The 25,368-nt window shown below is 39.4% G+C and overlaps 1 protein-coding gene across 1 annotated transcript in view; it reads right to left on the bottom strand.

Annotated features, from left to right (window-relative positions):
- LOC307095417 (DDB1- and CUL4-associated factor 12-like protein 2) overlaps positions 1 to 25,368 on the bottom strand; it is a gene marked incomplete at both ends in the record, with an annotated part of 172,679 nt that overhangs the window by 89,963 nt on the left and 57,348 nt on the right. The window contains one exon of the mRNA XM_079764613.1: positions 24,915 to 24,952. Within this exon, the coding sequence (XP_079620739.1) occupies positions 24,915 to 24,952 (38 nt within the window). The remainder of the gene's footprint in view (positions 1 to 24,914; positions 24,953 to 25,368) is intronic.

The following is a 25,368-nucleotide window of genomic DNA, read 5'->3' as shown; positions in this document are numbered from 1 at the left end:
TTTCACTGTGTCCCATAGATTTTGGATTGTTGTGTTTTCATTGTCATTTGTTGCCATGATGTTTTTTATTTCTTCCTTGATCTCTCTGGTGACCCAGTCCTTGTTTAATACCATGCTGTTTAGTCTCCAAGTGTTTGATTTCTTTGGATTGTATTTTTTGTAGTTGATTTCCAGTTTTATGCCACTGTGATCTGAGAAGATGCTTGATATAATTTCTATCCTCTTGAATTTGAAGAGACTTTGCCTGTGACCCAGCATAAGGAAAATGACCCATGTGCACTTGAGAAGAATGTATATTCTGTGGCTTTGGGGTGAAATGTTCTGAAGATGTCAATTAATTCCATCTGGTCTAGTGAGTCATTTAGGATTGCTGTTTCTTTGCTGAATTTTTGTTTAGAGGATTTGTCCAATGGTGATAGTGGGTTATTAAAGTCTCCTACCTTGATTGTATTGCTGTTGATCTCTCCCTTGATATCCTCCAGGAGTTTTTTTATGTAGTTGGGTGCTCCTATATTGGGTGCGTATGTGTTTACCAGAATTATTTCTTCTTGTTGGATTTCTCCCTTTAGTATTATAAAGTGGCCTTCCTTATCTCTTGTTATGGCATTTACTTTGAGGTCTATTTTGTCAGATATAAGTATTGCTACCTCAGCTTTTTTTTCATTTCCATTTGCCTGAAAGATATTTTTCCATCCCTTCACTTTCAATCTGTGTGAGTCTCTTGTTCTGAGGTGGGTCTCTTATAGACAACATATATATGGGTCATGCTTTTTATCCATTCAGCCACTCAATGTCTTTTGATTGTAGCATTTAGTCCGTTTACATTTAAAGGTATTACTGAAAGGTATTTGTTTGTAGTCATATCTATTTTTGTGTCTGTATTCCTTCTTACCTGTTTATTTCTTCTTTTTGCAGTATTCCCTTTAGCATTTCTTGCATTGCTGGTTTGGTGGTGATAAACTCCCTGAGCCTTTTTTTGTCTGCGAAGCTCCTGATTTCTCCTTCAATTTTGATTGATAGCCTTGCTGGATATAGTATTCTTGGATTCAGACCTTTGCTTTGCAACACTTTGTATACCTCCTTCCATTCTCTTCTAGCATGTTGTGTTTCTGTTGAGTAATCATTTGACAATCTGATGGGTGTTCCTTTGTAGGTAACTCTCTGTCTCTCTCTTGCCGCCTTTAAGATTCTCTCTTTATCATTTATATTTGCCATTGAATTTATGACGTGTCTTGGTGTGGTTCTTTTGGTGTTGATCCTGCTTGGGACTCTCTGTATTTGCATAACTTTTATCTTTCCCATATCCGGGAAGTTTTCTTTCATTATTTGTTCAAATAGATTTTCTAATCCCTGCTGCTCTTCTTGTCCTTCTGGAAGCCCTATTATACGCATGTTACTTCGTTTCATGTTGTCCCAAATCTCCCTTAGGCTTTCCTCCTGCTTTTTAATTTTTTTCTCCAATTGCTCTTCAGATTGAGCTTGTTTCTGTACCTGATCTTCTAACTCACTTATTCGGTCCGCTGCATCTTTTAGTTACTGTTGAAACTTTCCATGGTGTTTTTGATTGTAGCTATATCACTTTTCATTTCTTCCTGATTCTTGCAAAAGTTGTTGATTTTCTCATCCATCTGATGTATAAATTCCATGACCATTACTCTGAACTCCTTTTTGGTCATGTTGCAAGCTTCAGTTTCACTAATATCCTTTCTTGGCGACTCCACATTTTATTTCCTCTGTGAGTTATTTTGTTTCCCCATTCTGGCTATCACCAGAAAGCTCAAGCTTCCGTTTGCGTGGACCTGGGCCATGTGCTGTGGGGACTTCGCTCCACTTGAGTTTCACTGAAGTGCTCTGACACTAGGACGTGTGGCTGCCTTTGGTTGTTGGGAACAAGACTTGCCCAGGGTCAGTGTCCCCTGTGTTCCATGTGGTCTCGTGTGCACACTTAGAATCAGGGGCCCTGTCTGCACCACACTGTTGGTATGTGCCGAAAATGAGATCCTTAGCATGTGCCAGGAGTCAGAGTTTCCCTGTTTCTGAACCAAGAATTGAGTGTCAGTGTCTCTGTTGCCTTGTGCGGTTTCTTGTTGAGAATCAGTGTCCCTGTGTGTGCATACACCAACAATTGGGGTCGCTGGCTCTTAGTGTGAATGCGCTGTGAGTCAGGGATCCCAGGTAGCTGTGTCCGGCGTGCCAAATTCCCTGAAGTGGAGCTGTGTCCTTTGTGTGCTCTCTCTACTGAGCCAAACCGGCTAGGGCGCACACTCTCAAATTCCTGAAGGTGAGCTGGCTCAGTGCACTCCCCCAGATTCCCCGAAGGGGGGCAGAGTCCGTCCTGCGCGCTACATTCCCCAAAGGGAAGCCCCTTGTGCACGCTCTATGATTCTCCGAAGGGGGAGCTGTGACCAGCAAGCCAAATTCCCCCAAATTCCCGGAAAGGGGAAGGGGAGGCATCTGTGAGCACTGACAGATTTCCCCCACTGGGAGCTGCTTCTGTCCTGTGCGCCAACTTCCCTAAGGGGGAGCGCGTCCCTGCGCAAAGCTCTGCAGCTTGGGTGAGGAGCGGGTCTATCAGTTACTTTGGCGCTATGGAGAGGCTGAGGGCGCTCTGCAGCTTGGGCGAGGGGCAGGTCTATCAGTTACTATGGCGCTATTCGCGCGCCTGTGGGGAGGGGCATAGGCTATTTGACTCACGGAAATCTGCTGGGAAGTCTGGATTCTTGTTGTTTGTTGGTCTGAAGCTGTGATAGCAGTTCTCTGTCCCCAGTGGCTGAAGGGTCCTGGTTTGTGTCAGAAGCCAGGATCCGAGTCTCAAGCAGCTCTGTTTCTCAAGATGGCGTGGTCTCCGTGTCCTCACCATCTGCTGAGAAGTGTCCGCTTTGTGCGCGGGGCTCCGCCATCTAGGACTGCCCGTTTAGGCAGCCCCTTGGAAGACCTTCAGAATCTAACTGACCCTAGCTCATACACTCACACACACCACACACGTCTACACTCTCCTCTATGGGTTCCTCACTCACACTCTCTCTCTCTCCCTACCTTCCTACCAGTTGCCATCTTTTTCTCCAAAAGTCGAAAGATCCATGAATTTCGTAAAACAAACAAAAATATTTCCCAAACTATCTGTCAGAATATGAATGATCACAAATGCATAAGGTCCACTGTCCTCTGAAGAAAAGAATTGTCCAGGAAAATGTATGTGATACTGTAAAATCCTAAACTTCTACATAGAATATCTAACTCTCAAATGGTACAACTCAGAGTCCCAGTTCTACTGCCAATGCAAGGGTTCCCTTTCATCATATCCTTCTTACTAAAAGAGGTCAATACAAGCACCTTTCTTGTGTTTGCTGGGTCCATTTTGTTCTCTAGCACCATTCTGATAATAGTTTGGTGACTAGGATGGGAGGCGCTCCTTGGTAAATTCTAGGATATGGTTTGGTCCAGAATTAGAAAGGAAATGTGCCAAAGTTCACAGATAGTATAAGAGCTACCACAGATTTAACCAATTCAATTAAGCCCATCTTTTTTGTCACATAATGTATCTAAGCTATCTCCATATAGCCTATAAGGTAGGATTATGAAGGTAGCTGTTCTCTAACAGGGATGTTGTTTGAAGGTGGGCATATTTATCACCCTCCAATGCACAATGCTGTTATTTTTATTAACTCCATTGACTGTGACATAGAGGGGGAGTAGGTGGAGTTGGGGGAAGAGGCCTGTTTTGCTCCCTCTTCCAAATATACACAACCTTGGTAAAGAGAAGTATTATGTTCAAACCATACAGAGAAAATGAAGTATTTGAAAATGTGGGTGTTATACATCTAGTCTAGCTACCTCCTCCCTTTGTGTCATGAAAAAATGCTTGTGACCTTTTTGCCTGGATACCCAACGTATCTCACATCCCTTCTTTCTCCTCCCTCATGTTATCCTTTCTTCCTTAAGTCCTTGTCTTGATTAATGTCTTCTCTGAAAAAGCCCTTCTCTTGCCTTTTTACCCCTTCCTGTGTATGCTACTTCTTCCTCATGAAAAAAAAACACGCAGGTTCCCTTAATTGTCTTGAAAGATGTATGCTTTGAAGGATCTACTGTAAGTTAGAAATGTGGTCTCCTCAACAAAATTTCTCCTAATAGCTAGAAGGAAGGGTGAACCATGGGAGTAAGATCAGGTCTCACATTTCAGATAGTAATTTGCATTTCTCAACATATATAAAAATTTAGACACATTTCACATTATGAGGATTAATTTCTCACCAAAATCCTTCAACAGGTCTATATAAGAGGTACATTGTGTAGTCAATATAACATCAACCCTATAATGCCTAAGGAATACTTTTCTTCTTCATAACTTGGGGCTACATTACAAAACCAAATTCCGTTAACTTGATCTTGAAGAACACTGAGTTCAACTCCTCTTCCATAATTTCTGGATGTTTTATTTCCTCCTTAGAGGTTCTAAAAGAGTCCTGCCATCAATAGAAAACTATAAACCCCTTGTCAAGTGTAATTTGCTTGAACCCAAGGGTTTATATTCCTTAAGTTTCTGAAACCATGATGGCTTATATTTCCCCCAATACTACCTTCACTTTCCTATTTCTGCTAATTTGTGCATGCATTTTTGCTACATGAACTACACTTCCTATTTTCTTCTCTATCCAAAAACCTTACTTACTTTTTGGGTTCTACTTCTCACATTATTTTTTTCATGAAGACTTCCTTGATCAGCCCAGGTAACAACCATCATTAACTACTTAGCTTAGGTAGTACTGTGTATTTCCTTTATTCATCTTATATGGTTTTTTATTGTCATAATTTCTTAATAAAATTTTCAAATTGTACTTATCTCAGGACTTGGTAGAGTAGGTGCTTGGGGATATAGTGAGTTTTCTATACATGTTTTCTGATTGAATAATTAAATATGTTGAGTGTTTTATAACAGAAAAGCAAATGAAAGGACACTTGAAAGTTCCCAGATGTTGTCTGAAGTCCTAATGTTTACTTATTTGAAAGTAAGTGAAATGGGGTTGATATACACATAGGCACAGATGTACAAACACACACACACACACACACACACACACACACACACACACACACAAGAACCACCAATTTGCCAGCCTATGTGAAGCCCATTTTGAAAACAATATTTTATTGGTATATCCCAGATAAGCCTCACTCCACTGAGTTTATATCTGTTGGTATGACAATATAGTATAGTATAACAAACATGGATTTTAGATTTAGAATGAATTCAAAGTGAATTCTAGCTCTTAATTTCTAGCTCTGTAAAATTGAATAAGACATTTAACTTTTCTGAGCCTTAGCTTCCACAAGAGTAAACATTGGAAAAAACAGAATTATTATGACATTTACATGAGATAGTGTATATAAGACATTTAGCATGGTTGCTGTCAAGTAGTTGATATTCAATGCATGTAATTTACTTTCCCATTTTGGAGTTACATACTTGAGATTTTTCTCTAACGATTTCCTGTATGTTCATTTTTTCTTCCACAATTAGATTGTGATCTCGAGGTCAAAAAATCATTTCTTTTTAATTTCTTTACATTGGATTTAATATTATTGCACATACATTATACACTTAAGAAATGCTTATAAAATTACACATTCAAGAACTCATCTTGTAAATATACTAAAAACTACTGAATTTGTATTTTAAATGGATGAACCATATGATGCATATATATATCTCAATAAAGCTTTTGGAAATAAAAAGAACTCATCTTACACTAATATATGACCCACCCATGAGAAAGGATCCTGATATCAATATATTATGGTAGGCATTTCTATTATTTGTCAATAGCTAATTATCATCGACGTCCAAGTGTGTGAAGAGGTTCCATTTCCTTTCTCTCTTGAAGTTACACATAACCATGTGACTGTCACTGGCTGATAAAACATGAGTGGAAGTACTATATGTCACTTCAGGCTGAAAATATTTAATTGCTGGTTCTTATCTTTCCAGTGCTTCTTTCCCTGCTGAGGCTGTTGAGGAAGAAGTGTCATGTAGATGTAGCAGTGTTGAAAGATTGAAATGGTCAGGATTGCTAAGTATGAAGGATGGCTGCCCTGGAGAGACACACATATCTGCAATAGACTTTGATTAAGCAAGAAGTCAACATTTGCCATGATAGGCTGTACTTAGCAGAATTCTAACCTGGCTCTCAATAATCCTTCTCCCTACTTTACATACCTTGTCTAATCTTATCCTCAGTATGTGAGACTATGATGGAATAATGGCTCCCTTGATTAGTTACCTTATAGGAAAAGTGTTGGGATAGTCACATTATACAGACTCCTCTGTAGCAGACTAGAGTGAAATTCTCCTGCTGGCATGAAGAAGCAAGATACTATGTAGCAAGAGGGCCATATGCTAGGACCTTCAAGGCAATCTCAAGAAGCTGAGAGTAACTGCCAGCCAGCAAGAAAATTGGAATATCAGTCTACAATTGCTAGAAATGGAATTCTGCCACTGATTTAAATGAGCATGGACAAGCATCTCAAGTCCCAGATGAGATCACAAACCCAGCTGACATCTTGATCTCAACCTGTTGAGACCCTGGTAAAACCAGATACATCATGCCAGCCCTTCTAATTCATAGAAACTGTGAGAAAATAAATGAAAATCATTTTAATCATCATGTTTGTGGGAGTTTGTTATGCAGTAATAGAAAACTAATATATAAGACATTCAGATTTTGGTGTTGCTTGTTTATTTTTGCATCACCTATCCTATCTAATGGACACAACATTCTTAGCAGATATTTAATGACCTTGCTTTTAAGAACATGAAAGAAGACTCTTATTGTCTAGAACTCCCTTTGTAAATAACAATGGTCAGCTGAATTTGAAAGACTAAAAATTTCCATTCTACTTATACTTTGCATTTATTGCATCATGACAATGGGGCAATCATAAAAATAATCTAAATGGAATCTTCTAGGTGGAATGATTTTTATCAGTAAAGCAAATGAGCAGTATATTGAATATTTTTGCATTTACACATTGAATCAAAATGTCATCATTTTGTTTTCTTTTTAACCTAGCAGGAATAGTAGTATTTTATTTTGATTCCTTGAGGAGTTGACCATAATTTTGTGCAAAGAAATTCCATAATAAAACTCTTTCTTATGAGGTAAACATATAATCTCATATTCAATGACTCTGAAATGCCAAGCATTGAATGAAAATATTATTGAGGTAAAAAATGTCCTGAATTTATTATATGTACAGAGAAAGTATACTAGGACATCATTAGGGCATAGTTTAATTATAAAAATTTAAGTAAGTTATAAGAATAATTCCTCAAAATAATTGAAAAACCATCTTAGCAATGAATATGAATTAAAATTTTGCATTATGGAACATTATTCTAGCACAGTAATTTTCAACCTTTTCCATCTTATGGCACACATAAACCAATTACTAAAATTCTGTGGCATACCAAAAATATATTTCTTGCCAATCTGACAAAAATAGGTATAATTTTGATTGATTTTTAAATAATTATTATTGTAATTACCCAACCTAATTGCTCCAAAGTGACTTTTTAAAAATTCAGGTACCTAAATTTTTATATAAGGATTTCTGGTAGCAAGAATTAACCAATCAGATGCAACCTTATTATGCCATGTAACCAATAAGATACAACCTTATTATATAACCTAAATATTTATGGTTCAAGTCAGGTCATTCACATAAGACAGCTATTATTGTGTTGGCTATTGTCATTTTTTATTTGACAATCCAAGGAAAAAGAGGTCAGTGCCTCTAAATAAATAGTCAGGTATTGCATGTTTTAAAACTTCTTATGACACACTGGTCCAACCACAGATCTTCCCCAGGCTCTAAGCTAAAAGAAGCTGACCCATTTACAGATGCTCAATGCACAGACATGGAAACATGAAACAGACTGATGAATCTCAGAGGGAAGGGGGGAGGGGGAAAATAACATGGAAAATCAAGATAGATAAATCAATGAACAAGTCCTGTGAGGATGTGGAGAAAATGAAACTCTAGTGCACTGTTGGTGGGAATTCAGACTGGTGCAGCCATTGTGAAAAAAAAAGTGTGGAATTTCCTCAAAAATGGAAATGCCTTTTAACCCAGTGATCCCACTTCTGGGAATATATCCTAAGAATTCTGAAACACCAATCATAAAGAATATATGCATCCTTCCATTCATAGCAGTGTAATTGATAATAGCCAAGATCTGGAAACAGCTCAAGTACCCATCAGCAGATGAGTGAATAAAAAAACACACAAACTGTTGTACATTTATGCAATGGAATACTACTTGGCTGTAAAAAAGAAGGAAATTGTACCCTTTGTGATAGATGGATGGACCTTGAAAGAATTTTGCTAAACAAAATAAGCCAGTCAGAGAAAGACAAAAACAATATGATCTCACTAATATGTGGAATTTACAAATTAAACTGACAAACAAATTGGAACCAGATTCCTGGGTACATGGAATATACTGGAGGATGCCAGAGAGAGGGGGATGGGGGTGACTAGATACAGAAGTTGAAATAGTTTAACATATATGCCCATGGACACAGACAGTAGAGTGGTAAAGGCCAAGGGAGGGAGATGTGAGGGTAGGTGGATGTGGGCAAAGGGTGGGGGTGAGTGGGAGAAGTGTGCAATAATATCATCATTAAACATTTTTAATATAAAAAAAGAAAAACAATGTCATGGCTCTGACCTGGTAGCTCAGTTGGTTAGAGCACCATCCTAGTACTCCAAGGTTGTGGATTCCTTCTAGGGTCAGAGCATATACAAGAAGCAACAAATGAATGCATAAATAGTCAAAACAACAAATCCCTCTCTCTCTCTCTCTCTCTCTCTCTCTCTCTCTCTCTCTCTCTCCCTTCCCCCTTCTCTCCCTCCCTCTATCCCTTTCTCTTTATCCAAAATCAATAATCCTACCTAATAAAATGGTAATATGTAAATTACCATCACTCCGCTATGCCCACGATTGGGCCAGCGGGAGGGGCAGGGGGTGGGACTCGGGGTGGCCGGGGTAGCCGATTGGGCCAGCGGGAGGCTGAGCTCGCGTCACCAGCAGTGGGGCGAGCTCAGCATCTGTGCCATGGCTGTGCTGGGCATAGAAGGGGCCTCTGGAGCAGCTAGCTCACGTCCTGCCGTGGACCATCAAAAGCGGGGGAGCTGGGTGCCTGTCTCCTCCGGCACCAGGCCTTTCAGAAGCCTCCTCCAAGCTGGAGGCTTCTGAAAGGCTTGGTGCACCAGCAGACAGCACCCAGCTCCCCCGCGATTGAAAGCAAAAGCATGTAGGGGACCCTACACGTGCATGATTCAATCATGCACTGGGCCTCTAGTATAAAATAATAAAATAATAATGATAAAGTCTTCCCACTTCAATAATGTACCTCAACTACCCATTTCTCGATATTTGTATTTACTATTAGATATCTGTACCTCTTACTTGGCTTCATATTCCTTGTCTTCTGCTAAAGGCAAATATCCCTGGGAGGAATGTTTCTTTAATTCTCACTGAGCATTTATATTTTTAATATAAACTAGAGGCCTGCACCCTCTTGCAATGCAGGACCCCTCGGGGGATGTCAGACTGCTGGTTTAGGCCCGATCCCCACTGGCCAGGCCGAGGGACCCCAATGGTGCACAAATCCGTGCACTGTGCCTCTAGTATGCATATAAGATCTTTGGTTAATCTCTCCCCCCCCCCCACTTCCCTCTGAGATTCATCAGTCTGTTCTATGTTTTCATGCCTGTGCATTGAGCATCTGCCTCCTGGTGGTCAGTGTGCATCATAGCTACCAGATGAACAGTCGAACAGTTGACTGGTCAATCAGTTGAATGGTCGCTTAGGCTTTTATATATATAGATGCTTTATCATGTTTTTTCTAGAAAACATATTTTGATAAAAAAATAAATTAATATTTTTATAGGAACGTGCCAATATCATCAAGGGCCAATATATTGAGGAGGTGTGTTAGAGAAACACTGGAGGGAAATAAGAATCAGAAAAGGGAAGCCATGGTTTTCAGGAAAAAAAATAAACTGCACTAATTTTAATTTTTTCCTATCTATGGAACAATTACATTGCATTTAAAAATGTACTTCTTAAGGCTAGGTTAGCAATGAAAACAAGGAAATGAGTACTGGAAATATATTTTAGGATTGCACAGAGAAAGGGTAGTTAACTCATGTCTATTGGTGAATGCTCAAAGTCCATAAACTTCCCAAAATTGTATGAAAATTTTTGCAGGTATGTGCATTTTGGGGGGAGAGAATTCATAGCTTTCAACAGATTCTTAAATAGGTTTATGACCCAAAAGATGATAGGAACCACTGGCATATAGAATTAAAATATTTCTTTGTAAGCAGCTAAAGGTTGTAACAGCAAAAGTACCCCACAGCCCCTGTGTGAAGCTATTCACATTACAGAGGGCCCACTGCTTGTCTGTCACAAACCAGTATGTTAACCTATTACTGGGTACTATTTTCTACTTACCATATCAGTTGGAAAAAAGGCAGAGAGAAAAGGTAGGTGAGGAAGAGTTTGTTTTCCATTGTACAAAGCATATTAAACTGCAAAATAAATGTTTTTCAAACAAAGGGTCAATGACATATATAAGTGCTGTCTTTTATCAGATAAATACATGCAAATAACAAACAAGAAAAGGGGAAATATATATATATATATTGATATATATATTGATATATATATATATATATCAATTACATAAGGGAAACAATGTGGTTTGATTTTTAAGTCATTTGCATAAAAACAATCTTGATATAAGACAATGGCATGTTTAACTAAAAATAATGTAAGTTGAATTTTTTAAAATTATATTTTAATATACCAGGAGAGTTCACTAAATAAAGGAAAATAAAATACTTTCAATTAAAAATAATATATGTGGAAAAGTAACTAAAAACATAATAAGGGGATAAAATAGGATTCTTTTATATGCATGTAAAAGGAATTTCAAAATTTATATGCATGAAAGTTTATTTTTTTCTCTTGTAAATCAATTCTAAAGGTTAGTAGTAAAGGAAGGATTAGGCTGCCTCTACATTTTCAAGGACCTGGGCCCTTTGTAGCTGGTTATTCTGCCATGTGACTTCCATTCCCAAACCATCTAGCACTCTAGAGACCACATTTGTATTCTAACCTAGAAGAAGGAGGAAACACTGAAGAAAAGTACCTATCTCCTTTCTCCATTTAAATACATTTCTGAAAAATCACATTGTTGGTTTATTAATGCATTCCAAAATTCACATGCTGAAGTCTTAACTCCCAGTACCTTAGAATGTGACCTTATTTAGAAAATAGAGGCCTGGTACATGAAATTCATGCATGGGGGGTCCCCTCAGCCCAGCCTGTACCCTCTCCAATCCAGTACCCATGTGGGATCGGGCCTAAACCAGCAGTCGGACATCCCTCTCATAATCCAGGACCACTGGCTCCTAACTGCTCACCTGTCTGCCTGCTTGATCTCACCTAACTGCCCCCCCTGCTGGCCTGGTCACCCCCAACTGCACCCCTGCAGGTGTAGTCACCCCCAACTGCCCCCCCCCGCTGTCCTGGTCATCCCTAATTGCCCCCCCCTGCTAGCCTGGTCACCCCTTAGTGCCCCCACGCTGGCCTGGTGACCCCTTACTGCACCCTCTGCCAGCGTGGTTGCCCCCAACTGCCACCCATGCCAACCTGGTCGCCCCTCACTGCCCCCCTGCCAGTCTGGTCACCCACAACTGCCCCCCTGTGGGCCTGATAGCCCCATGTAGGCAGCTGCTCAGTCGTTTGGTCGCCCCTCACTAGCCTAGCTGCCCCACGTAGGCTGTTGCTCAGTCGTTTGGTCACCCCTTACTAACCCCCTGCCGTCCTGGTCACCCCACACAGCCTGTTCAGTCGTCTGTTCAGTTGTTTCGGATGCAATGGTCGCTTAGCCTTTTATATATATAGATAGAATAGGGTAATTGCAGATGTATTAGTTAAGATGAGGTCATTAGGTTGGCCCTAATTGAAAATGATTGGAATCCACCCTGGCCAGTATGGCTCAGTTGGTTAGAGCATCATCCTGTGCACCCAAGTGTTGTGGGTTCAATTCCCAGTCAGGGCACATACCAGATTTCTGATTCAGTGCCCGGTTGGGGCATGTATGGGAGGCAACTGATAGATGTTTCTCACTCATGTAGATGTTTCTCTCTCTCTCTCCCTCCCTTCCTTTCTCTCTAAAATCAATAGAAAACATATCCTCAGGTGAGGATTAAAAAAACCCCAAAACCCCAAAATGACTGGTATTCTTCTATAAAGGGTAAACTTAAACATACATGCACACAGGGATAACATGAGCATTTATTTACAAGTCAAAGAGAGAAGCTTGGAAGATACTTCTCTCAAGCCCCCAGAAGGGGCCAACCTCGTGGACACTTTGATTTTAAACTTCTAGCCTCCAGAACTGTGAGACAATGAATTCCTATTGTTTAATGTACTAGGTTGGTAATATTTTGTTGTGGCAGCCTTAGCAAACTACTACATCATTCAAAACACTTCTGTCCAATGGCCAAATCTAGCTTTAGGGAAGTTGAGAAATTCAGTCTTTATTCTCTTCAGTCCTGTGTCCAGCTAAAAATACAGAATATTATTACTTACTAAAGGGGACAGAATGTCTATTGGGAAGACAATAGCCAGTGTTTTCCAGAAAGTGAAGAATGGAAGGCTCTGAACACTATTAATTTTTCATTTTTTCAATTACAGTTTATAATCAATATTATCTTATACTAGAGGCCCGGTGCACGAAATTCGTGCATGGAGGGGGGGTGTCCCTCAGCCCAGCCTACATCCTCTCCAATCTGGGACCCCTCGAGAGATATCCGACTGCCCGTTTAGGCCCGATCCCCATCGGGCCTAAACGGGCAGTCGGACATCCTTCTCACAATCCAGGACTGCTGGCTCCCAACTGCTCGCCTGCCTGCCTTCCTGATTGCCCCTAAATCGCTTCTGCCTGCCAGCCTGATCACCTCCTAACCATTCCCATGCCAGCCTGATTGATGTCTAACTGCTCCCCTGCCAGCCTGTTTGCCTCCAACTTCCCTCCTCTGCCTGCCTGGTCACCCCTAACTGCCATCCCCTGCAGGGTTGATTGCCTCCAACTGCCCTCCCTTGCAGGCCTGGTGCCTCCCAACTGCCCTCCCCTGCTGGCCATCTTGTGGTGGCCATCTTGTGTCCACATAGGGACAGGATCTTTGACCACATGGGGGCAGCCGTATTGTGTGTTGGATTGATGGTCAATCTGCATATTACTCTCTTATTAGATAGGAGGATAGAGGCCTGGTGCACGGGTGGGGGCCAGCTGGTTTGCCCTGAAGGGTGTCCTGGATCAGGGTGGGGTTCCCTTGGGGCATGGAGAGGCCTGAGCAAGGGGTCTGTGGTGGTTTGCAGGCCAGCCAACCTACTGGTGACCCAAGCAGAGGCCCTGGTATCTGGAATTTATTTACCTTCTACAATTGAAACTTTGTAGCCTGGAGCAGAGCCAAGCCTCCTGCTGGATCCGTGGCTGCCGCTTGGATTTGTTTACCTTCTATAATTGAAACTTTGTATCCTTGAGTGGAGGCCTGGGCCTGCCAGAGTGTGTGGAAAGCTTAGCTTCTTCTGTTGCCGGGGAAACCCAATGGTAGCCATCTTAGCTAGGGTTAATTTGCATAGTCGCCCTGATTGGCTGGTGGGCGTGGTTTGGCTGGTGGGAGTGGCTTATGTAGTGGAGTGATGGTTAATTTGCATATTATCCTTTTATTAGAGAGGATTAGTTTCAGATGTAGAGCATAGTGGTTAGACAATCACATACTTTACACAGACAGCCTTATTCACCTATACATTATCATCTGACTTAAATGGCATTTCCTGTAAAACATTGCTTTGCTCTTCCAGACAGAATTAATCACTCTTTTCTGTTCCCATTGAAATTGCACATGACTCTATCAATAGCACTCAAATTGGCTCACACTTAGATAGTGCTTAGGTTTACAAAGTCTTCATAAAATATTTCAATAATGCTCATAAGAGTCATGTGAATACAGATGACGGAAACTAACATATATAATTTGTAAACATGAGGAACTTGGATTATAATCCAATTTTTTAATAAAAATTTATGTGCACTTTAGACTAAATATTGTATACTAGAAGCCTGGTGCACGAAAATTGTGCACTTGGGGGGTGGTCCTTCAGAAGCCCAGCCTGTGCCCTCTTGCAGTCTGGGAGCACTTGGGGGATGTCCGACTGACAGCTTAGGCTCCCACCACCGCTGCTGCGCTCACCAGTCGTGAGCCCAGCTTCTGGCTGAGTGGTGTTCCCCCTGTGGGAGCGCACTGACCACCAGGGGCAGCTCCTGCATTGAGCGTCTGCCTCCCTAGTAGTCAATGCATGTTATAGCAACTGGTCGTTTTACCATTCGGTCGATTTGAATATTAGCCTTTTATTATATAGGATTGTAATTACTCACTGAAGTAGGCAGATATTTGGCCACTATGATGTCCACCTCCTGATGTTAGTCCCCTGAGCATGTTAAGTTATCAGGGGAAAGAGAATGTGCCTATGTAGTTAATATTACTAATTTTCTGACATTAAAAAAATAGGTAGATTACCTTGGATTATCAATGTGGGCCTTACGTAATCACATTAGCTCTTAAAAACAGGAAAAAAGGGCAGAAGTGTAAATCAGAGAGGTTTCAGGCATGAAAAGAACTCAATGTATCATAGCTTTTTGCAGATGGAAAGGGCCACATGAAAAGAAATCCAAGCAGCTTCTAGATGCAGAGGGCAGAATCTAGCAGACATATAGCAAGGAAATGGTCACCTCATTTCTACAGCCTCCAGGAAATGAATTCTGCCAACATTCTGAATAAATTTGATTATTTTTTCTCAGAGCTTGCAGATAAAAGCCAGTCTAGTCTACTATCTTGACTTTGACCTTGTGAGACTCTATGGAGACAACCTAGCTAATCCACATTGTGTCTGGACTTCTGATGCATGGAAACTTGAGAATATAAATGGATGTTGCTTAAAGCTGCTAACTTTATAACAATTTGTATGGGGTTACTGTATCCTGTACTAAATTATGAGTTACTAAAGTGCTGCTATTTATTTTTAACCACTCCTCTCCCCAAACAACCCACAGCAATGGTTTATCTTAGTAGTAGTCATTAGTACTAGGTATACTGGTTAATAATGGTGGATTTTGTAATCAAAGAAAACACGATAATTTCAATCGAAACATAAAAAGTGCTTAATTCAAAGTAATGTCCATCACTAGCTACACATTTCCTCCATCTTTTAAGTAATTTGTGGATACCATCCCAATAGAACTTTTGTTTTGAGGCAAACCATTCAGAGACCCAATTTTCCACTTCGTACGTTTTGAAGTGCTGCTCAGAAAGTGTGTGTGCCATCGATCAGAACAAGTGGTAATCTGAAGGAGCAAGGTCTGGTGAATATAGTGGGTGGCTTAGTACTTTCCAGGAAAGATCTTTTAACGTGTCTTTAACTGGTTTTGAAGTGTTTGGTGGTGCATCATCATGTAACAAAATTACTTTGCCATGTCTTCTGGCACATTCTGGTTGTTTCACAATCAACGCGTAGTTCAAATTGATTATTTGTTGTTGGTAGTGATCAGTATTAACGGTTTCACCTGGTTTCAGAAGCTCATAATACACCACACCTTTCTGATCCCACCAAACACAGAGCATTGTCTTCTTTCCGAAGAGATTTGGCCTTGCAGTCAATGTTGATGGTTGACCTGGCTCAACCTATGATTTTGTGCATTTGGGATTCTCAAAATAAATCCACTTTTCATCACCAGTCACAATTCAATGCAAAAAAGACTTTCTTTTGTGCCGTTGAAACAACATTTTACTAATAACTTTTCGGTTTTACATTTGTCTTTCCTTCAGTTGATGTGGCACCCGTTTTCCTTCCTTTAAAATCTTTCCCTTTGCTTGTAAACAATCAGAAATTGTTTGCCTTTTCTAAAAAAGATAGCGACTGGCAGGAAGGTAGGGAGAGAGAGAGTGTGAGTGAGGAGCACATAGAGGAGAGTGTAGACGTGTGTGGTGTGTGTGTGTGTATGAGCTAGGGTCAGTTTGATTCTGCAGGTCTTCCAAGGGGCTGCCTAACCGGGCAGTCCTAGATGGCGGATCCCCCCACGCACAAAGTGGACACTTTTCAGCGGCTGGTGCGGACATGGAGACCACGCCATCTTGAGAAACAGAGCTGCCTGAGACTAGGATCCTGGCTTCAGAAACAAACCAGTACCCTGCAGCCACTGGGGAAAGAGAACTTCTATCACAGCTTCAGACCAACAAACAACAAGAATCCAGACTTCCTGGCAGCAGATTTCCGTGAATCAAAGAGCCTATCCCCCTCCCCGCAGGCTTGTGGATAGCGCCATAGTAACTGACAGATCCGCCCTTTGCCCAAGCTGCAGAGCACCCGCGCATGGACGCACTCCCCTTTAGGGAATTTGGCACTCCATACAGAAGCAGCTCCCCTTCGGGGAAATCTGACAGCGCGCACAGAGGGCTTCCCTTCAGGGAATTTGGGGGAATTTGGCTTGCGGGACACAGCTCCCCTTGGGGGAATCTTATAGCGCACACAGAGGGGCTCCCATTTGGGGAATTTGGCATGCAGGATGGACTCCGCCCCCCTTCGGGGAATCTGGGAGAGTGCACAGAGGCAGCTTCCCTTCAGGAATTTGAGAGTGTGTGAAGCCCTAGCTGGTTTGCCTCAGTAGACAGAGCACACACAGGATGCAGCTCCACTTCAGGGAATTTGGCACGCTGGACACAGCTGCCTGGGATCCCTGACTCACAGCGAATTCACACTAAGAGCCAGTGACCCCAATTGTTGGTGCATGCACACACAGGGACCCTGATTCTCAACGAGAAACCGCACGAGGCCACAGAGACTCTGATACTCGATTCTTGGTGAAAACACAGGGAAACTCTGACTCCTGGCACATGCTAAGGATCTCATTTTCGGCACATACCAACAGTGTGGTGCAGACAGGGCCCCTGATTCTAAGTGTGCACATGAGACCACATGGAACACTGGGGACACTGACCCTGGGCAAGCCTGGTTCCCACCAACCAATGGCAGGCACATGTCCTAGTGTCAGAGCACTTCAGTGAAACTCGGGTGGAGCAAAGTCCCCACAGCACACAGCCCAGGTCCAGGCAAACTGAAGCTTCAGCTTTCTGTGATAGTCAGAATGGGGAGACGAAATAACTCACAGAGGAAAGAAAATGTGGAGTCGCCAAGAAAGGAAATTAGTGAAACTGAAGCTTCCAACATGACCAAAAAGGAGTTCAGAGTAATGGTCATGGAATTTATACATCGGATGATTGAGAAAATCAAGAACTTATGCAAGAATCAGGAAGAAATGAAAAGTGATATAGCTACAATCAAAAACACCATGGAAAGTTTCAATAGTAGACTACAAGAAGCAGAGGACCGAATTAGTGAGTTAGAAGATCAGGTACAGAAACAAGCTCAATCTGAACAGCAATTGGAGAAAAAAATTAAAAAGCAGGAGGAAAGCCTAAGGGAGATTTGGGACAACCTGAAACGAAGTAACATGCGTATAATAGGGCTGCCAGAAGGACAAGAAGAGCAGCAGGGATTAGAAAATCTATTTGAACAAATAATGACAGAAAACTTCCCGGATATGGGAAAGATAAAAGTTATGCAAGTACAGAGAGTCCCAAGCAGAATCAACACCAAAAGAACCACACCAAGACACGTCATAAATTCAATGGCAAATATAAATGATAAAGAGAGAATCTTAAAGGCGGCAAGAGAGAGACAGAGAGTTACCTACAAAGGAACACCCATCAGATTGTCAAATGATTACTCAACAGAAACACAACATGCTAGAAGAGAATGGAAGGAGGTATACAAAGTGTTGCAAAGCAAAGGTCTGAATCCAAGAATACTATATCCAGCAAGGCTATCAATCAAAATTGAAGGGGAAATCAGGAGCTTCGCAGACAAAAAAAAGGCTCAGGGAGTTTATCACCACCAAACCAGCAATGCAAGAATTGCTAAAGGGAATACTGCAAAAAGAAGAAATAAACAGGTAAGAAGGAATACAGACACAAAAATAGATATGACTACAAACAAATACCTTTCAGTAATAACTTTAAATGTAAACGGACTAAATGCTACAATCAAAAGACATCGAGTGGCTGAATGGATAAAAAAAACATGACCCATATATATGCTGTCTATAAGAGACCCACTTCAGAACAAGAGACTCACACAGATTGAAAGTGAAGGGATGGAAAAATATCTTTCAGGCAAATGGAAATGAAAAAAAAACTGAGGTAGCAATACTTATATCTGACAAAATAGACCTCAAAGTAAATGCCATAACAAGAGATAAGGAAGGCCACTTCATAATACTAAAGGGAGAAATCCAACAAGAAGAAATAATTCTGGTAAACACATACGCACCCAATATAGGAGCACCCAACTACATAAAAAAACTCCTGGAGGATATCAAGGGAGAGATTAACAGCAATACAATCAAGGTAGGAGACTTTAATACCCCACTATCACCATTGGACAAATCCTCTAAACAAAAATTCAGCAAAGAAACAGCAATCCTAAATGACTCACTAGACCAGAGGGAATTAATTGGTATCTTCAGAACATTTCACCCCAAAGCCTCAGAATATACATTCTTCTCAAGTGCACATGGGTCATTTTCCTTATGCTGGGTCACAGGCAAAGTCTCTTCAAATTCAAGAAGATAGAAATTATATCAAGCATCTTCTCAGACCACAGTGGCATAAAACTGGAAATCAACTACAATAAATACAATCCAAAGAAATCAAACACTTGGAGACTAAACAGCATGGTATTAAACAAGGACTGGGTCACCAGAGAGATCAAGGAAGAAATAAAAAACATCATGGCAACAAATGACAATGAAAACACAACAATCCAAAATCTATGGGACACAGTGAAAGCAGTTTTGAGAGGGAAGTTCATAGCTCTACAAGCCTATTGCAAAAAACAAGAAACAATGGTAATAAATTACCTAACCCTACAACTCAAAGAGTTAGAAAAAGACCAGCAAGAAAAGCCCAGCGTAACCAGAAGGAAGGAAATAACAAAGATCAGAGCGGAGATAAACGACATAGAGACCAAAGAAACAATATAAATGATCAACAAAACCAAGAGCTAGTTTTTGAAAGGATAAACAAGATTGATTGACCTCTAGCCAGGCTCAACAAGAAGCAAATAGAGAGGACCCAAATAAACAAAATCAGAAATAAAAGATGTGAAATAACAACAGACCCCGCTGAGATAAACAGGATTGTTACAAAATACTACAAACAACTCAATTCCAACAAACTGGACAACCTAAATGGAGATATTCCTAGAAAAATATAACCTTCCAAAAATCAATCAGGAAGAATTTAAACAGCTCAATAGGCCAGTAACTATGGACGAAATTGAAGCAGTCATCAAAAAGCTTCCGGCAAACAAAAGCCCTGGGCCTGATGGCTTCACAGGAGAGTTTTACCAAACATTCAAGGAAGAACTAAAACCTATCCTCCTCAGACTATTCCAAAAAATTCAAGAGGAAGGTACACTTCCGGGCTCCTTCTATGAAGCCAGCATCACCCTAATACCAAAACCAGATAAAGACAACACAATGAAAGAGAATAACAGACCAATATCCCTCATAAACATAGAGGCCAAAATCCTCAACAAAAATTCTAGCAAATCGGCTCCAGCAGTACATCAGAAAGATCATACACCATGAACAGGTAGGATTTATCCCAGGAATGCAAGGATGGTACAATATCTGCAAATCAATAAATGTGATACATCACATAAACAAATTGAGAGATAAAAATCACATAGTCATATCAATTGATGCAGAAAAAGCATTTGACAAAATCCAACACCCTTTTTTGTTAAAAACTCTCAACAAGGTGGAAATAGAAGCCTCATACCTCAACATAATAAAAGCGATATATGATAAACCCACCGCAAACATCATACTCAATGGACAAAAACTAAAAACATTTCCCCTAAGAACAGGAACAAGACAGGGATGCCCACTCTCACCACTCCTGTTCGACATAGTACTAGAAGTATTAGCCATTTCAAATAGATAAGAAGAAATAAAGGGCATCCAAATTGGATAAGAACAAGTAAAGCTGTCTTTATTTGCAGACGACATGATATTGTACATAAAAAATACGAAAGACTCCGTCAAAAAACTAATAGACTTAATAAATGAATTCGGCAATGCAGCAGGATACAAAATTAACGCCAAGAAATCTATGTCCTTTATATACATCAATAGTTAACTTACAGACAGAGAGACTAAAAAGGCAATCCCATTTACCATCACACCAAAAAAATTAAGATACCTAGGAATAAACCTAACTAAGGAGGTAAAAGACCTATAAGCAGAAAACTACAGGACACTGAAAAAAGAGTTAAAGGAAGACGTAAACAGATGGAAGAACATACCATGTTCATGGATTGGTAGAATCAACATCATTAAAATGTCCATACTACCCAAAGCAATCTATAGATTCAATGCACTCCCCATTAAAATACCAACTGCATATTTCACAGACCTTGAAAGAACTCTCCAAAAATTCATCTGGAATAAAAAAAGACCCCAAATAGCCACAGCAATCCTGAGAAAGAAGAATAAAGTAGGAGAGATCTCAATACCAGATTTCAAGCAGTATTACAAAGCCACTATTCTCAAAACAGCCTGGTACTGGCACAAGAACAGACATATAGATCAATGGAATAGAATAGAGAATCCAGATATTGACCCAAACCACTATGCTCAATTAATATTTGACAAAGGAGGCATGAACCTACAATGGAATCAAGACAGTCTCTTCAATGAATGGTGTTGGGAAAATTGGACAGATACATGCAAAAAAATGAAGCTAGATCACCAACTTACACCATACACAAAAATAAACTCAAAATGGATACAGGACTTAAACATAAGACCGGAAACCATAAAAATACTAGAGGAATCCACAGGCAGCAAAATCTCAGACATATGCCAAAAGAACTTCTTCACTGATACTGCCCCTAGGGCAATGGAAGCCAAAGGGAAAATAAACAAATGGGACTACATCAAAATAAAAAGCTTTTTTACAGCAAAAGAAACTATCAACAAAACAAGAAAGCCCACTGTATGGGAGAACATATTTGCAAATGGTATCACTGATAAAGGTTTAATCCCAACATCTACAAGCAGCTTATACAACTTAATAAAAGGAAGATAAATGATCCAATAAAAAAAATGGGCAACGGACCTAAATAGAATCTTTTCAAAAGAAGACAGAAGGAAGGCCAAAAGTCACATGAAAACATGCTCAAAGTCACTAATCATCTGAGAGATGCAAATAAAAACCTCAATGTGGTACCATCTCACACTTGTCAGAATGGCTATCATCAACAAATCAACAAAGGGCAAGTGTTGGCGAGGATGCGGAGAAAAAGGAACCCTCGTGCACCGCTGGTGGGAATGCAGACTGGTGCAGCCACTGTGGAGAACAGTATGGAGTTTCCTCAAAAAACTGAAAATGGAACTTCCATTTGACCCAGTAATTCCACTCCTAGGAATATATCCTAAGAAACAGGGAACACCAATAAGAAAGGGTATGTTCACCCCTATGTTCATAGCAGCACAATTTACAATAGCTAAGATCTGGAAACACCCTAGAGGCCCATCAGCAGATGACTGGATCAGAAAACTGTGGTACATCTACACAATGGAATACTATGCTGCCATAAAAAAGAAGGGATTCTTACCATTTGCAGCAACCTGGATGGAATTGGAGAACATTATGCTGAGTGAAATAAGCCAGTCAATGAAAGAAAAATACTACATGATCTCACTCATTTATGGATAATAAAGAACATTATGAACTGTTGAACATAAAGATAGATACAGATGCAGTAAAGCATCAAACAGTCTGTCAAATTACAGCAGGAAGGTTAGGCAGAGGTGGGGAAGATAAGAGATCAATCAATGGACTTGTATGCATGCATATAAACATAACCAATGGATGCAAAACTCTCGGGGGTGAGGGCATATATGGGAATGGGGTGGGGGGGGCAATGGTAAGATATGTACACATATAATACCTTAATAAAAATATTGAAAAAAATAAAATAATATATAAATAAATAAATAAGAAATTGTTTGCTGAGCAACGTTTAATCTTTCTGCAAGTTGTTTTTGAGTTTGACATGCATCTTCATCCAATAATGCTTGTAATTGTTGGTCTTCAAACTTTTTTGGTTGACTTGGATGTTCTTTGTCTTTCACATCAAAATCATCACTTTTAAAGCATTTAAACTAGCGTTTACAAATATCCTGAGATGGATCATGTTCACCATAAGCTTCCCGAAGTATACAATAACTTTTTCTTCAAAATAAAGTAATGAATTAAAACTTCCTGCAAATACTCTTTTTTTCGCACAAAATTTGACATTTTTAAGTGTAAAAATATCTATGATGTTAACACCTTCAGCAAATTTGTCATATGAAGTTTTGAAGCTTGCTGTCAACACAACAAAATAGCATACATATCAAATCGCATATATATCAGCATATATGTAACTCTATCTATTGAAAAAAATCTGCATTATTAATTGGTACACCTAGTAGTGCCCAATAAGTTAGTCACTTGCATTTATTCAGCATTTTTTGTGCTAAATATTGTTTCTTACACATAACACATTTAACCCTCACATTATGAAGTAGGAAAATTGCTATCCTCATTTTAAAGAGGAGGAAACTGAGCTTTAAGTAACACAGGCAGAGTCAAACAGCCAGTAAGTTGCAGTGTCAGAATTTTTAATCTAGGGGTCTGGTTCCAGATCTGTGCAACATTGAGAACCAGTATGCTATATGGTTTATTGAATAAACACTCAATAAATATACATTAAATTGTTTGTTGAATTAACTTCAAGCAAACTACTTCTCCTTTTAAATAGAAGGCCAGGTGTTCAAAATAAAAGGTCTGTTTAGGCAAACTGTTTTTAGCAGAATTCCAAATTTACTCCAGGCTCCTTCCCTAGATATTTGGATTGAGTAGGTTAGGAATGGGAATGATAAATCTCCATTTTTAAAGCCCCAGGTGATCTTTTACAAGATCAGACTAAGAAACCATGTCTTATATCATCCAAACACTGATTTAATAAATACTTGCAGACATTGGTTTTAATATTCATCTAAACAAATAAAATTAAGTAGTCTGGTAGTAAGGTTGAAGACTTTATTGCTTCCTTTAGGTTCCCTCTAAATAAGACAAAATGTCTTGGAAGCTATAATTTTTGAAGTACTGCCGTTTATCAAGAGGACCATCATTGCCAAAGTAATATTAAGTATCAAATTCAGGAATACATCAGGGACTTCCAGACATTTCACATGATTTTAAAATGTAAGGCTTTCTGGTCTTTTGAATTAAAAAAAAGATAATGTTAAAGACATAAGTATCAGACTCAGTTTTCCTTATAGTTATTTAAATCACTGTTGGCAGTTTACGTGACTTGTTAAAGTAAAGGGGCCTTTTAAACAGTGCTAAGGAATATTTATGTATGTTGTACACTGAATATTTTATCACTAGCTTTCAATGAATTGTTTTATTGTACTGAATTTATCATAACAAGATATTTATTACATGTTCTCTTATTCGTGTTGTTACCCTGCTCAGTGAAAAATAATTTATATTTTCATGACATTTACTTGTTGATAGTAATTTTTATAACCTTCATTTTGTTCTACTATTCATTTTTCCATGATGATTTGTTATTTAAAGATTTTACAACAGCCTCCTAAGTTTTATGCATGATGAATCATAATACTGGCAAACTGTCTCCTTGTGTATGAAGTCAATAGCAGAGTGAAAATATGTTATTATTACAATATTTTATAATAAATATAAATGATGAAAAGCTTGGCCAAATCTTAATACATGTATACCTATTCATTTGGATATTGATTATCTTTTCATTGTTTTATAGTTATAAGGATAGATACCCAGTATTCAGATGACAAATTATGATGGATTACATTCCTATTTATTTGGCTGTGTCTCATAAACCAAATAAAATTGTCTAAATAGAGAATATCCAACTGGAATGCTCTATTTACTGGAATAACTTGTATTCAAATTTATAGGCTGAAAGATACTAGTATACACTATACTGAAGTGTTACCTCAGTCAACAAGGTAAAATTAAATTATGCCCAGCACATAGTCTGTGTTAAATCTATCTTATTCACATTTAAATCCTATTAATAATAGAGATATATGTGTGATTTATGATAAATATCTACTAAATAGACTTTATGATTCCTCAAAACACTTCAATCCCTTACATTGATGGATAACAATTTATCAAACTACACTCTTAGACATTCCCCCACTTTCTTCCTAAATTAAATCTTAATGTTAGTTGCAACTGCCAGATATTGTTCATTCTGAAAGATGTAGTAAAGGGGTTGGAGATTTTTGAACTGCTTAGTCAAGCCCCAATGAACCTGCTTCTTTCTGCAAGATGGGTTGGGAGAATGGGGCCAGAAAGCTGATTCACTAGATAAGGAACTCTGCTTTCTCCTTCACGCTTTTCCCAAACACACTGAAACTTGTCATCAATTAGTTCTCCATTTAAGTTAAGGATCTACTTTTATAAAAGGCAGATCAACTTTTTGGGCTACAATTATTATGCTTTTTCTTTGTTGTTCCTTTATGCCAATTTGAAGGAATTCTACAGTCTGATTCTGCTACCTCTATCTCTCCTCTTATTATTGCTCAGTTCATCAACCTCTTGTAACATACCTTCTCCTTAGCTGCAGCTTCAAATATACCAGTGTCAGCTATAATAAAGCAGTTAACAAAAATCATTAAATCAGCGAACATACTTATAATAGTAATGCTAAGTCAATGAGCTGTTCCATGATGGCTTGAAAGGGGTATTTTGGATCAAGTTCATGAGCATTCGCACTAGTCAGTAGACTGTTTTGTTTATATTGATTCCTGGGACATACACAGCTGAAATGTGGAAATTGATGAATGGAAGTGTTAAGTTTACTCATTAAATTTGGGCCATTAACATAATAAGTCAACAACAAAATATTAATATGGAGGGTTTATGTCATTCCAATTTTTCACGGAGTATAAGATTAAATAATGCAGAGGATATAATCCACACATATATAAAACAGTGTGCTTATATTTTACACAGTAATAACAATTACCTAAGGTGTGAATCAGCACCAAGGTGTAGGTTTTT

Source organism: Cnephaeus nilssonii (genome assembly GCF_951640355.1).
Source record: "Cnephaeus nilssonii genome assembly, chromosome: X".
Classification (NCBI taxonomy): domain Eukaryota; kingdom Metazoa; phylum Chordata; class Mammalia; order Chiroptera; family Vespertilionidae; genus Cnephaeus; species Cnephaeus nilssonii.
Note: the sequence above shows the minus strand (reverse complement) of the source record. Positions and strands in the feature narration are given on the sequence as shown.